Below are 16,009 nucleotides of genomic sequence, written 5' to 3' on the forward strand. Positions count from 1 at the left end.
ACTCTTAATTCCAGATTTTTGGTTCTCTGATTGAATTCAAATTCCACCATCTGATATTGCAGGATTCAAACCAGGTCCACAGTACATTACCTGGGTCTCTGGATTAACAGTTCAGCAATAATACCACTAGGCCATTGCCTCCCATTTCTCTTTGCTGTTAGTTGCTGAGTAACTTTGTGGTAGATCAGATGCTGAAGCAGATCCATTTCAAGAATCAGTCCAACAAGAAGTATGGGACTATTTTACTGAGACATTTTGTTTCCTGCATGTGCTTTGGAACTAAATTCCAATATTAAAGACCTCAATATAGTTAGAGTTTTCTTCTGCAAGTAGTATTAAGTCTCTTCAGCATACTATACAAAATGAGGTTGTGCACACCTTGTACAATGTTTAACTCTTAGGTTCCCATTTATCTGTTAACTGAGTATAATATGAGGGTATTTCTAGGCTATAATGTCTAATGGCAGACATTGAATGCTGAGTAGATAACCAGGGGAGTTCATGTTTTGCTAGCGCACAACATTACTGCCATCAATCCTTCAAAATAGGGTTCTTCAAGCTTCACAAGCATTTACAATTGTGTAAACTCCCATGTTCAGTACCAACTCTATATTTGGAAAGGAATTCTAGGTGTAATCTCCGTTGTGGTAAGGGACAAAACACCAGCCTATAATGAAAATGTGAAGTGAGTTGTCTTAAACACTGCAGCAGAGAACTGTGCTTGCTGACCTATTTACGGTATTAAATATAGCAGTGTTACATCACAGAAGGAATCAAGCCTACCTGGAGATGAGGCGCATGCAGATATCCTCACTGGTATATTCCAGACTAGTATCTCAAAATATACGTAGCAGTTTTGTTGTTGTATCTTGTGCTTTAAGTCAATGAGTTGAGGAATGATATATTTTGGATGGAACACACGTATTGCTGAATGTTTATGCTAAAAGTAAGTTTATTGTACTGCTCTTTAATGATGCCTCTTCATCTGGCTTGCACATACCAATTGAACTAAATCATCTTTTCCTGAATTGTAAATTCTATTTCTAAAACCAAATCACTGTCCCAAGATGATTTTTTTCTTTACAGAACTGAGTATAATGTGGTTTATTTATAATTAATATGAAGATGTAACTTCTGCACATGCCTACTTTTAAGGCAGCTGTCCTCTGAAGAGACTTAATACTTACAAAAGAAAACTTTAACTATGTTGAGGTTTTTCATCCAAATGTAACTACTGCAACACTCAAATGTTCTAGTGCGGAAAAAGAAATATTGCACTTACCAGCAATTTTTGCATACTTTTTAATCGGTTATGAAATCTTTTTAGACTTAAGTATAAAATCATTAATAGGTTTGCTCATGATTGATTTATACCTACCAATGGATAAGTGCCAGTGCAGCTGCTCTAGCTGTTTAGTCTTCTGAAAGCTTGTCTTATGTCCTATTTCCAACTACTGTAGTAACAGATGCTAAAAGATAATGTTTGCAATCAAATGATTGTGAATAACATTTTAAATGCATAAAATTATAATGTTACCAGTACTTTGTTCTGTTGAGAAGCTTAACTATTTGATCTTCCCAGAGTCATTGTTACAAGCTAAAGAAATCCATAACGGCTAGGTAGGATTCCCAGCATCGATCTGTTCTCCTGAAATATTTGGTTGGCAATAGGCATTCACAGGCTGGCAGCCTTTAATTGCCTGGAATCACTGAATATTTCTGCAACTGGTTTGTGGAACAGCAGTTAATTAAAAATTTTTTTGGCAAGAGTCCGTTTCATCTAGATACCAATTATAAATGGTTCATGTGTGATTTTGTACACCCCAAGATTGCATTGATGTGAAGTAACAAGTGAGACATCTGAGGAAGCAAGGCAGGACATTAGTTTTGTTTTAACACCTTATCCAAAGTAAAGCACAGTAATGGAAAGAAATACTTTCACTGCAAAGAAAGGTAAATGAGTGCCTTGTCCTATGTTGACAGAAATATCTGTAAGGCAGATATTACCCCCCTCAATTAGTGGGGATAAACTAGTCAATAAAGTACTTCACTTTAACTTGTGATTGGAAGATTCATTATTCCATGTTTAGTGCTATCTCTGGTAACTTGATTTACAACCTACAAATCACTTCCATCAGTTTTACATGATGTTATTAGCTGCCTGAAGCTATTTGAGAGGCATATTTTGTGTAAATTGAGGCTTATGCTTGAAGTTCTTGCATCAGAAATTTGTGTAATTCCATTGAAAGATTACAGGCGCAAGGAAGTAGACAGGACAGAGGATGATGACTAATATTCCTCTGATCAAATTTCCTTATCATCCGCTTATCCATTACATTAAACACTTTCATCTGGGGTGTACCTTGAAGTTTGGCAGTGCGCAAGTCACTGGGCATGAAAATATTTCAAACCTTGAAGAATGGATGTGCATACGTGATGTTTCAGTGGAGATTATTGGGATGATATTGCCCTTGGCTTTGAACTAATTTAAAAGTGACATGTATGAGGGATAGCAATTAAATGCTGTAACTAGCAGTTAACATATCCAAAGATGCAAGTTGATTCTACAGCCATTTTAGTATATAACTGCTATTAGGTCAAACATCCTGCTGATCCCTGGATGGAATTCCAGGATCTGTACTTCTCAACTAGCAATACATTGTGGTCAACTGGGAATTTACAATAAATACTTGTTCGCAACAGCCGTATCCTTTGAATTATTTTTTAAAAGTGATGGCGAGAAACCATCTGCACAAATGCGGGTGTGAGATACAACACACATGCCAGGCATTCATGCAAATGGCACTGGGACAAAACTAGACTGCACCAGTAGACATTTGAGCAATGCAACAAGCATTGTTTACCTAAATTATGGGAAGATTGCCAACACAGTCACATGAGATTTTTGCATCACAAGAGCAGAAAACTTTCTGATTTTTGACTGGACTGCCTTAGATGGGAACCTTTTAGGAGAAACAAAATGTGTATTTACTCTGCATTAGGAATTGCCTTTCATGAACACTAGTATCTGTCTGACTGACTCTTTAAGGAGAATTGTCCAGCTAAGTAGTATCCAGAAGAAAAAGCAGGTGAAATCTAATCTGTCCAATTACCAATCCCATCAGTCTACTGCATGGTGCTTTTGACTTTCTGGATGTTGGAGGCTGTGGATTATGTGCTCCTCTATGAAGCTTGATACATTGCTACCCTGCATCTTGTAAAACATACACAATGCAGCCACTCAGCACAATCATGGAGTGAGTGAATATTTAAGGTGTTGGATGAGAGGCCAATCAAGTGGTTGACTTTGTGCTATGATAGAATGCTTGAGTGTTGTTAGACATGGACTTGGAAAGAAGTGGAGGGTTTTCATAGAACATAGAACAGAGCAGCACAGTATACGCCCTTTGGCACTTGATATTGTGCCAATCTTTTACCCTACTCTAAGATCAGAATAACCTACAAACCCTTAATTATACTAACTTCAATGTGCCTATCCAAGAGTTGCTTAAATGTCCCTAATGTATCTGACCCTACTACCACCGTTGCCAGTGCATTCCTTGCACTCACCACTCTGTAAAGAACCTACCCCTGACATCTCCTTTAAACCTTCCTCCAATCACCTTAAAATTATGACCCCTCATGATATCCATTTCTACTCTGGGAAAAAGTCTCTGGCTATCCACTTTATCTATGCCTCTCAATATCTTGTACATCTCTATCAAGTCACCTGTCATCCTTCTTTTCTCCAATGAGTAAAGCCCTAGCTTCCTCAATGTTTCTTAATAAGGCATAACCTCCTGTCCAGGTTAATCCTGGTAAATCTCCTCTGCACCCTCTCTAAAGCTTCTATATCGTTCCTATAATGAGGTGACCAGATCTGAACACAATATTGCAAGTGTGCTCTAACCAGGGTTTTACAGAGCTGCAGCATAACCTCATGTCTCTTAAACTCAATCTCCCTGCTAATGAAAGTCAAACCCCATAAGCCTTCTTAACAACCCTATCAACTTGGGTAGCAACCATGACGGATCTATGGATGGGGATCCCAAGATCCCTCTGTTCTTCCACACTGCCAAGAACTCTGCCTTTAACCCTGTAATCTGCATTCAAATTTGACCTTCTAAAATTAATCACTTCAGACTTTTCCAGGTTGAACTCCATCTGCCACTTCTCAGCCCAGCTCTGCATCCTGTCAATGTCCCATTGCAATCCACAACAGCCCTCCGCACTATCCACAATTCCATCAACCTTCATATCATTGGCAAACTTACTAACCCACCCTTCCAATTCATGATCCAAGTCATTCATAAATATCACAAAGAGCAGAGGTCCCAGAACAGATCCCTGTGAACACCACTGGTCACTAAGTTCCAGGCTGCTTACTTTCCATCTACTATCACGCCCTGTCTTCTATGGGCCAGCCATATCAATATTCAGTCAGCTAGATTTCTCTCTATCCCATGCCTCCTTACTTTCTGAATGAGCCTATTATGGGAACCTTAACAAATACCTTGCTAAAATTCATTTACACCACATCCGTTGCTCTACCTTCATTAACGTATTTTGGCACATCCTCAAATAACTCAGTAAGGCTTGAGGCATGACCTGCCTCTCTCAAAGCCATGCTGACTGTCTCTGATCAAGCTATGCTTTTCCAAATAATCTCTCAATCTCTCAGAATCCTCTCCAATAATTTGCCCACTACCGGCGTAAGGCTGACCAGGTCTGTAATTCCCAGGGTTATCCCTATTTCCTTTCTTGAACAAGGGAATAGCATTTGCCACCCTCCTATCATTTGGTACTACTCCACTGGACAGTGAGGATGCAAAGATCATTGCCAAAGGCGCAGCAATCTCTTCTCTTGCTTCCTGTAGTAATCTTGGGTCCAACTGGCCCAGGGGACTTACCTGTTCTCATGTTTTTCAAGATTTCCAGCACATCCTCCTTAACATTAACCTGCTCGAGTATGTCAGCCTGTTTTATGTTGTCCTCACAAATGACCAGGTCCTTCTCACTAGTGAACACTGAAGCAAAACATACATTAAGGGCCTCCCCTACCACCCTCCGTTTTCAGGCACACGTTCCCTCTATTGTCTGGTCCTACTCTCCTTGCATAAGTGTAGAATGCCTTGGGGTTCATTCTGACTTCTAGATGTTAGGAAGATGGGAAGTCAGAAGGTGAGTTACTCAGTGTTTAGTGGACTCCTGTTGTTATGAGCAGAGTATTTATGTGGCTTGTCCTGTTTCTGGTCAGTCGTAATCCCCAGTATGTTGAGGGATTTGGACAATGGTCATGGCTGTTAAATTTTAAGGGTTGACGGTAAGATTCTCATTTGTTAGGTGTGGTCATTCTCTGCATTTCAGTATGATTATTTGTCCCTTTATTCTAAGCCTGAACCATGACCTGCTTTCCAACCTGAGGAGTTTGGGATGGAACTGGACATTGTAATAGAGCACCTGAAACAATTCACGTCCCTGGATTGCTGACCATATTGAGGAAAGGTTACTGTTGAAGCAATTGAAAATAAAGTTAAAAATCTCACAACACCAGGTTCTAGTCCAACAGGTTTAATTGGAAGCACACTAGCTTTCGGAGCATCGCTCCTTCATCAGGTGATTGTGGAAGGCTCGATCGTAACACAGAATTTATAGCAAAAGTTTGCAGTGTGATGTAACTGAAATTATACATTGAAAAATGGATTGTCTGTTAAGCCTTTCATTTGTGAGAATACAGTGATAGTTTCACTTCTTTCATGTGTAAATCACAAAACCCTTTTTTTTAAAGTTGCATTCTCGGGTTAGCTGTTAACAATGGTGATACCCAGACAATATGTTGAAGGTGTTAGCCCCCGTGTTCTCTGTTGACCTGATGTTTAGATTGTTATCTCACTTTTTAGATTAGAATCAGAGTTTTACATAAATTCATGCAGTTTTTGAGCTCAGAGTTCTACATGAATGTATGCAGGTTTTGAGCAAAGTGCAATGTAACTCTGCAAGTACAAATTCACCCCACAAAATATATGTGTGCATGTGGGTTTTTTGTGTGTGTGTGTGTGTGTGTGTGTGTGTGTGTGTGTGTGTTTAGTGGGTGCAGTGTCTTAAGTCTGTGAGGGGTGCATGTGTGAGTGTGTGTCTAGAAGGGTGTGTGTGGGTATCTATGTGCGCGTCTATGTGTACCTGTGTCTGTCCGTGTGTGTGTGTGTAGTGCATTGGTGATCACCTGTAATGTGACATGAACCCAAGGTCCCGGTTAAGGCCCTCCCTATGGGTACCGAACTTAGCTATCAGCCTCTGCTCATCTGCTCGGCCACTTTTCTCTGCTGCCTGTCCCGAAGTCCACCTTGGAGGATGGTCACCCGAAGGTCCGAGGCTGAATGTCCTGGACTACTGAAGTGTTCCCCAACTGGGAGGGAACCCTCCTGTCTGTTGATTGTTGTGCGGTGCCCATTCATCCGTTGTCGTAGCCTTTGCTCAGTTTCCCCAATGTACCATGCCTCTGGGCATCCTTTCCTGCAACGTATAAGATAGACAATGTTGGCTGAGTCACATTAGTGCCTGCCATGTACAAGGTGGGAGGTGTTCCCATGCGTAATAGTGGTTTATATGTCCACAATCTGACACGTCTTGCAGTGTCCACCGTGACAGGGTTGTATGGAGTTGCCCTGAGAGCCAGGCAGTTTGCTACGAACAATGATCTGTTCCCTCCCAGTTGGGGAACACTTCAGTAGTCCAGGACATTCAGCCTCTGACCTTCGGGTGACCATCCTCCAAGGTGGACTTCGGGACAGGCAGCAGAGGAAAGTCGCTGAGCAGAGGCTGATAGCTAAGTTCGGTACCCATAGGGAGGGCCTCAACCGGGACCTTGAGTTTATGTCACATTACAGATGATCACCATTGCACTACACACACACGGACACACGGACACAGGTACACATAGACATGCACATAGATACACACACACCCTTCTAGACACACACACTCACACATGCACCCCCTCACAGACTTAAGACACTCTGCACTCACTACACACACACACACACACACACACACACACACACACACACACATATATATTTCGTATGGTGAATTTGTACTTGCAGAGTTACATTGCACTTTGCTCAAAACCTGCATACATTCATGTAGAACTCTGAGCTGAAAAACTGCATGAATTTATGTAAAACTCTGTTATCTCACTTTTTAGATTAGAATCAATCTAAACATCATGGCATAGACAGAGAACACAGGGGGCTAACACCTTCAACATGTTGTCTAGCTATCACCATTGTTAACAGCTGACCTGAGAATGCAACTTTTTAAAAAAAAGGGTTTTGTGATTTACACTTGAAAGAAGTGAAACTATCACTGTTTTCTAACAGATGGAAGGCTTAACAGACAATCCATTTTTCAATGTATAATTTCAGTTACATCACATTGCAAATTTTTGCTATAAATTCTGTGTTACGATCGAGCCTTCCACAATCACCTGATGAAGGAGCGTCGCTCTGAAAGCTAGTTTGCTTCCAATTAACCTGTTGGACTATAACCTGGTGTTGTGTGATTTTTAACTTTGTATACCCTAGTCCAACACAGGCATTTCCAAATCGAAAATAAAGTTGTTTCCTCAATCCAACAAAGGAACTCCCTGCAAGTGATATCCTGTCACTGAAATAATTGGCCTTCAACAACTGACTCTATCAATCTTTTGTATACACTATGGTACCAGCCATATTTTGAACAATGGCACTTTTTTGATGTCCAGAGAGAAGTGGAAACTGCTGGATTCCAAACAGGCATTGGTGAATAGATGCTTCATGACATACCAGTGTTAATAATCTTTTTATGATTTGAGAGTAAATTTTCCAGGCTGTAATTGCCTAGATTGGATTTGTCCTGCTTTTCGTAAATTGAATGAAGTAGTTGGAAGATTAGATTAGATTCCTGACAGTATAGAAACAGGCCCTTCGGCCCAACATGTTCACGCCAACCCCTCGAAGAGTAACCCACCCAGACCCATTTCCCTCTGACATGATGGGCAATTTAGCATAGCCAATTCACCTAACCTGCATGTCTTTTGACTGTGGCAGGAAACCCACGCAGACACGAGCCAAATGTGTAAACTGCATACGGACAGTCACCAGAGGCTAGAATGGAACCTGGGTCCCTGGTGCTGTGAGGCAGCAGTGCTAACCACTGAGCTACCGTGCCACCCCCTAGAGTTTAAGGGTGGAGAGTGAGATAGACATGAAAAGATTTGATCATGAGGAAAGTTTAAATTTTTTGTTTGTAGGGAGACTTGGAATAACCTACGTCACAAAGATTGTGGTTGAACCAGACCTGACATAGAAACAGCAGCATTTTCAAGATGTTGGGAGTTTTTACATGTTGGAAAATGAGAGGCAACCCTAAAAACATGAATCTTGTGGTATTGAGAGTTTAAGCAGTCATGCTTCTGAGATGTGTGGGTGCGTGATTGTGTGTAGCAATTAGAAACATGCCATAGAGAGAACAAAAGTGGCCACATTGGTCTCACAAAAAAAATGTTAATTGGAAAGTTGGTTTATGGGACAGCTCGAAGCAAAGCGGAGCCATTTTAAAAGTGAAAATGGGCATTGGCACTGTTGGGCAGGTTATTCCAGCATAACATCTGGATTTCCACACGTTAAATTTATTTTGAAGTTGTTGGGTTGACCAAGTCAGTTGATTGTTTTACAAACTTTGTCTTCTGAGTGGGTGACATCATCTTCAATGCTGGATGAAGCACTGTCATTGTGATTGCCTGTCTGGTTCTAATCCTAGTTTTGTGCTGTAGTGGTCTGTAGATAGGATCTATTTCAACATGTCTGTTTATGGAACCAATGGATGAATACCAAGCCTCCAGGAATTCCTGAGTTTATTGAAAGAGACCCCATCTACAGACCACTACAGCACAAAACTGGTAATATGGCCACCCATCTTGACAGAATATATAAATTCTGGGCAGATCACAACAAAAACGCTTCATCCTCAGCCTGAGGATGTCACCCAGTCAGTAGATGAAAAGTCAACTGGCTCGACGAACCAACCAACAAATTCAACTACAGTCTGAGGTACAGATCTTCATAGAAACATTAATTTATTTCACCTCTAAAATTACACAAGTTCTATTACAGCTGGCATTTGTATTTTGTACTTTAGATTCAGACTAACCAGATTAAAAATGCTGAAAATCAAAGGAATTAAGTTTGCAATGTTGCCTGGTTTGACAGAATTAGGTAAAAAGAAAGTAATTTAAAAGAAAATTGATACTTAAGCAAAGAAATGCTTTATTTAAACTGAAGTACAAAACTTTTAAAATCAAATAGAAAAATAAAGAAATTGCAATTTTCATTTTTAAAACAAATTTCAAAGTTATGTCTTCATGAGAATAAAGTCTTCCTGCAAAATCTAATTAAATTTCAAAAATATGCAAAATTCATTCCTGAAATATACTCAACCTATTAAAAAAAATTACAGCCCATCATTTTGGACTAACCATCACATTCACTACTAATAAGATCGTTATCATAATTAAATCTATATTAATCATGCAACAACAGCTTTCGGGGGATAGAAAAATCAAAATAGCAACATCAGTATCCTGGCAGCTATTACCTGCTAGCCATTGGCAACAAAACTTTATGGGAAGCTTGCCCACAATTTCCTGATTTTATGGAGAGTGAATAGGAGATCTCAATTAGCGTGTGCCTTTTTAAAAATAAAAATGACCCTACTATCTCTGCTATTCTATCCTACCTGCATGCATTAATAAAATAAAGCCAAAAGTTGTAATAAATGGCAAATATGTGCAGACACCCCATCTCCTGACAAGACAGACATATAGGCATCAGTTCTGTAACCAATAGAATGGAGTCCTCTTTGGATCCTTGAACCTGCAGACCATTTCTATGGCCAATGTTCCTTTCTATAAATTGCTAAAACTAAATATCCAAGAAAATTCATGATAAATGTCATTCAAGAACAGACTTTGAAACTGCAGTATTCTTCAAATCCTTTACAAATTCTCCTCGAATAATTAGCTTGGTGCAAAGAGGCCTTATGGTTAAAGCCACATTGTTTTGTATTTTTAAGCCACTAGATGTCAGCATTGGGGTCCTTTTTTTAAAAAAAACAACAAATCGACTGCTCTAGCTCAGTCTTCAGAAATGTTCTGCGTTTGTTCCTCAGTGGTACTTAATTCAGAATGTTCCGGCACGTTCTCCAAATTCTCTGAACTTTCATAGCAGCCTGAATCCCGTGGAATATCGCACAGAGGAGCTGAGCTTGAGAGTTGTGCATCAGTGTTCTCTCCTTGCTCTTCTGTCTCACTTCCTGCTGTTTAAAAAAACACACCCAATTAATATTGATTTATAGATATGTGGCACTTCTGAGATATTAGTACAGGAGACTTCAGACCTGTCATTTCGATATCACAAATGTATCCTTGCAACATATTTGACCAAGATAATATGGTTTTGCAGAGGTTCTCCATTTCCCTCATTACCTTAGTTTGAGGGGCCAAGCTAAATATAAATTTTCTAATCAATCAAAACAGATTTTCTTCTGCAAGCTTTAGCTTTTTATCCACACACCCTTACACAAAATGCTGGTGTCTGTCATAAAACAAGGTGCAAATCAATACAGTACAGTACCTGAAATTCTAGATACAAAATCTGGATTGGGTCATGGTGTTAAACAAGAATCTGGAATGGATCAATACATCCCAAAGGAAATTAATAAAGCATTGCACCATTGGTTTTATACTTCCACCTCAACCTATACAACACAAGATTTCATTCAAAAAGAGCGTTTTTTTGAAATTACTTGGAATACTTTATATGTGGAATCCAGGCACTAAAATATTAGATTCTGCTTTCATAATTAAAGATATTTAAATACCAATGATTTTTCAGTCTTTTGTTTATTACTGCGTTATTTAGGGTTAATTCACAGTAAATGCAGAATGGTGTGCCTAATTGGGCGGCACGGTGGCACAGTGGTTAGCACTGCTGCCTCACAGCGCCTGTAGACCCGAGTTCAATTCCCGACTCAGGCGACTGACTGTGTGGAGTTTGCACATCTCTCCCCGTGTCTGCGTGGGTTTCCTCCGGGTGCTCCGGTTTCCTCCCACAGTCCAAAGATGTGCGGGTCAGGTGAATTGGCCAAGCTAAATTGCCCGTAGTGTTAGGTAAGGGGTAAATGTAGGGGTATGGGTGGGTTGCGCTTCGGCGGGTCGGTGTGGACTTGTTGGGCCGAAGGGCCTGTTTCCACACTGTAAGTCTAATCTAATTACAGCAGACATCCTAAAATAAAATAACTGAAGAAACTCCGGTCTGGCCGCATCTCCAGACCGTTCAGTGTTATCTCTCGCGCTCTCTCTCCCACTCTCCTCACCATTGTGACTCCTTTTCGGAATGCTTTTCTGTGCTGTAATTCTATTCCTCCATCAGTCAGCAGCTGGGAAACATTGCTACAGTTCAAATGTATTTAACGGGTCAAAGCCCAAAGGAAATATGAATTTGTTCTTTAATATTGAGGTGTACAGGTTCACACACAATTCAGCAGAAAAACAAAATGAATTCACTTCAAAAGCAAAACTGGTTCAATAGCACATAATGCATCGGTTTTACTTCAAAATTAAAAATTTGTGCCTGACTTAAATTGGATTAAAACTTAATTCTATGAATAATACAGTTATAATGTAAAGCATGAGCTTAGCTAAACTGCTCGTCTATTGCCTCTGAGTCAAAAGTTTATGGGTTTAAACTTCACTTTCTGATTTTAGTACAAAAACTAGCAAAGGTCTTTTTTTCCTGGGGTGGTAGAGTGCAAAACTGGGGACATATTTTTAAGGTGAGAGGAGAAAGATTTAAAAGGGACCGGAAGGGCAACTTTTTCCACAGAGGGCGGTTCATATGTGGAATGATCTACCAGAGAAAGTGGTAGATGCAAATACAGTTACAATTCAAATACATTTGGATAGGTACATGTATAGGAAATATTGAGAGGAATATGTGCCATATGCAAGCAGGTGGGACTGGTTTAGTTAGGGAAATGTGGTCAGCATGGATGAGTAGGACCAAAGGGTCTGATTCTCTTCTGTATGACTATTACTCCATATGCTCTATTTCTATGGATGCCAAAGGCTCCATTTTACATGTGTGTTTAATTTTTATTGTCCCTGTTAGCTTTTATTCCAAGGGAATGTCATTGATACATGGGTATAATATTTGGCCAGATTTATTAGTTGAGTATAAGAACCAGCAGAGGAGGGGAGGGAGTCTAGCATTTGAGTTTATGATCCCAATGACAACTGATCCACTAATGTTGTTTTCAAAATATCTCAGGTATGCAAAATATGATCCTTTATTAGCAGTTGTTGGTATTATTTAATGTACATGTAGATCAAGCAGAACCTAAAAGTTTCCTGCACAAGGGGGCTCAGGATTTTTTGCCAATTTTTGTTGTGGGGAATAACCATTGTTCTGCTGCACAATATATATACAATCTAGCAATAGTATCTGTTATGTATTATGCCATGAGTTATGGCTTTTCTTCAACTGCTTGTGTTGCATCTACAACCAAAGAAGCCCACTTACTGTCATAGTCCATGAGGAGTTCAGCAGCTGTCAGCAATTTGGCTCTCTGCTCAGGGTCTAGGATATTGAGTTCATTCAAATGTGTCTCTTTCAGCTCTTTGAAGTCATCAAGAGTCTGGTAGCCATTAAGCAGCAGAGTGGATGTATGCTCCTGCTCCAGAGAAGCAAGAAACAACATTGTATTTTAACATCAAAGGCACTCAAGACCAAGCATCCAAAACAGATTTGGTTTAATTGAATAAAAGTACATTACTATTTACAAGTAATTAAACTAAACTAGCTGTTAAATAAGTCTTGGACCAGTTAAGTGGCATCTGGTAATGAGTAAACAGAAATTTCTTCCAAACAGACATTGATAAGATCAAAGCCATTGTAAATGAATGAATAAGCTACCATTGGCCATAAAAGTTTTTCCAAGAATAAAAATGGTTCTGATGAAGAGATATTTGATCTGAAATATTAACATACTCCACAAATGCTGTCTAATCTGTTGAGTTTTTCCAGCTTTCTTATTTCAGAATTTCATATCCTCAATACTTTTGAGTTGTAATATGTTGTGATACTGGACATTTTTATTTAAAAAAAACTCCCCTGCAACTTCAAGTACACTTTGCTGTTCCCCTCTTGATTCCAAATATTGAGTGAATTGCATATTTGCATTTCGAGAAGGCAACATCAAAGTTTATTTACAAGCTATTTAATGACATGGTTCTTTTAAAATTTGTACATTTGTTTAAACTAACCTTTTTAAGGCAACATTTTATTTTTCCAAATCCTATCCTTGAGGAAAAATAATCAAAATTCCATGAGTATAATTTTAAAAGAAGTGCCAATTTCACAGGAACCCTTGCAAGTTGCTGAAATCAAACAAAACTGTCAAAACCTGGAAGGTAAGCCATGTTGCATTGTGATGAGAAGCTGTGCAGTTCTATATCCTAATGCCTATACTGTATTTAATGTCTCAATGTCAAAGAATACATTTGATAACCTGAAGAGTTCAAGAACGTTCTTCAATGAGATGATTCAACATTGATTTTATTTCAAAGATTTGCACCTAAGAATTACTTTGGCTGTCATTTATGGATTCAAATCACACTAAGATTTTCAGCAAATAATTTTAAACGGACACTTCAATGCCACACTGAGGGAGAGTGTTGTGTTCTTGAAGACTCTTTTTAATGAAGTGCTAAATCTATTAGTTCCAGTGTTTCATATAAATGTTACTCTTCAAAGAAGCCAAGTAATCTCTCCTGGTCTCCTGCCTTAAATTACTCTGCTGCTGTCACCCCCAATGCTCAAGTTTTTTTTTTAACTTATTGTTTGAATAATCATATATAGAATTTAAAGTAAGAAAGACTTTATTACATGTGCCAGTTCTTTTTTTCAACTGCAGCAACCTACTTTAATCCTTTTTCCGTACCTTTGCTTCATATGCCATGTTTTACCTTCTCAAAGTCGTACCAAATTCTCTCTTAAATGAATCGAGCTTTGTGCCCAATTCATATTGTGAAAAATTCTCATTTGCCCAGATGATAGATTCAATGTCCTGTTTTATATAATTGGTTTCTGCATGTCTAATGAATGGTTTTTGAAACATTTAAAAGGATGTTACAGGAAGTATACACTCTGCTTTTGTTTTGCTTAATGTTTTTAAAAAGAGCGAATAAGTTTAACACTACCCATTTACTTCTGTGTTCTTCCACCTGTGCTTATTACAAACTTACATCATGATTGACAAAATGAAAAGTTGCGAAATTTCCTTTGATAAAAAAATCTCTCAAACTTCATTATTTTGCAGCACTTTTCTGAGGTACCGGTCGGTTGCTGGGTGGCAAATACCTTTTCAGTTGCACAATCCCTGCTGATTCATATCAGCAAGTCCCTGCAGGTTAATTTCTTTCCAATCATGAGATGTGCAATGGAGTGACAGGCTGTTTACAGGACAGCTTCGATACAGTTAGACTGGGGGAGAACAGGATGGGGTGGGGACAGTGGCCACTGGAGATAATGGTTACATCTGTCCAGTGGCAGTTGCAATTGGAGTTGGTTGTTCTGTGGATTTGTCTGGTCAATTTGGACACCAGTCAGAGATGCAGATCCAAGAGCCTATGCATTCTGCGTAACATCATAGGTGAAATTTGACATAATTACTGGTCATGAGCAAGAATCCATCAAATGGCCTGTCTAATGCAATTATTTATCTCTGATTAGGGAAATGCTGGATATCTCCATTGAACCTCCAAGACACAAGAAATTTGAGGTGCATATCATTTGTACAGCCAGTGGAATACATGGGCACCAAATTCAGCAGAAGTCAAAGCTCTATTATCACCTAAATTGAGCCTTCATAAGCACTGCCAGACCACCCAAAGGGATAAAGCTGACTCTCTTCCCATATATAAAATAACAAACTAGAAATCTGAAACAAAAACAAAATGCTGGAGAAACTCAGCATGTCTGGTAGCATCTATGGGAGAAAGCAGAGTTAACATTTTGAGTCCAGTGAGTTGTCTTGTACACCTTGATAAGCAGGTAATGTTTCCTGTCTGCTCAACTCCCTGCTGTTATTCTCGACCTACGACTGCCCACCCTGCTGATCAGCAGTAGGTCTCTCTCTAGTGAGTTTTTGTTACAACTGATGGTCATCTTACACCTCAGAGATTCAGTTGAAGGCAGCCATGGTGCCACAAATCCTAATTTTGAGTCACAATAATTCCGAAAAGCACACATTACCCTCTCGGCACAATGACTTTCAATAACTCTTTCTCCATGGACGGTAAGAACGTAACTATAACCACTGAGTATTTGTTGATGTCCTCTGCCTAATTTTTAACGATGTTCATGAATTATCTTTCATTCCTTTTGCCTTGGGTTTTTAAATATCATGTAAGTGATGAGAGTTACATGCACTATGCTTGAGTTAAACCCTGAAGTCAACATGTCTAAGGCATGTCCAGATGTGCTGATACTAATTTAACCAATTTAATTACTCTTCAGTGTTAAACTTCCCCTTTTACATATTAATATGAAAAAGCAAATATTAATATCTCACCTGTAGATTAATTCTGTCTAATAATTCTTGCAGAGTCTTTGGTTTGGGCCGTTTGTTCTTGGTGAATAACTTTGATTTCCTAGGTTGTTCCACTTCATTTGGTAGAACATTGACGTAGATAAATTTAAAGGATCCTACTTTGTTTTTGAGCATGCCAGTCCATGTTCCTACTGGTGGTTTCTCAATAATGTCTATGATATCTCCTTTCTGTTAGTAAAGAGAAAATAGGTTAAATAATTGAAAACCCAAAAGATCATGTGTACCATTTCAGAATCTTGCAATTGATGTCTATTGTTTCCTCATCTATAAGCCTATGACTGTGTAAATGGTAATGTTTCTA

The 16,009-nt window shown here is 39.1% G+C and overlaps 1 protein-coding gene across 2 annotated transcripts in view; it reads right to left on the bottom strand.

The window, feature by feature from the left end:
* Positions 1–9,400: 9,400 nt before the first annotated feature.
* The window catches only part of sash3 (SAM and SH3 domain containing 3), a 65,174-nt gene continuing 58,565 nt past the window's right edge, over positions 9,401–16,009 (bottom strand). Inside the window, exons 6-8 of one of the 2 annotated variants that reach the window (XM_060832266.1) lie at positions 15,670–15,876; positions 12,618–12,768; positions 9,401–10,353 (exon numbers count right to left, since the gene is read on the bottom strand). In XM_060832266.1, the coding sequence (XP_060688249.1) occupies positions 10,172–10,353; positions 12,618–12,768; positions 15,670–15,876 (540 nt within the window). In that variant the 3' untranslated portion in view covers positions 9,401–10,171. Of the gene's footprint in view, positions 10,354–12,617; positions 12,772–15,669; positions 15,877–16,009 lie in introns of both variants that reach the window. The other variant, XM_060832265.1, reaches the window with a different exon arrangement.

The sequence above is a fragment of the Hemiscyllium ocellatum genome, chromosome 11 (genome assembly GCF_020745735.1).
Source record: "Hemiscyllium ocellatum isolate sHemOce1 chromosome 11, sHemOce1.pat.X.cur, whole genome shotgun sequence".
In the NCBI taxonomy this organism is placed as follows: Eukaryota; Metazoa; Chordata; class Chondrichthyes; order Orectolobiformes; family Hemiscylliidae; genus Hemiscyllium; species Hemiscyllium ocellatum.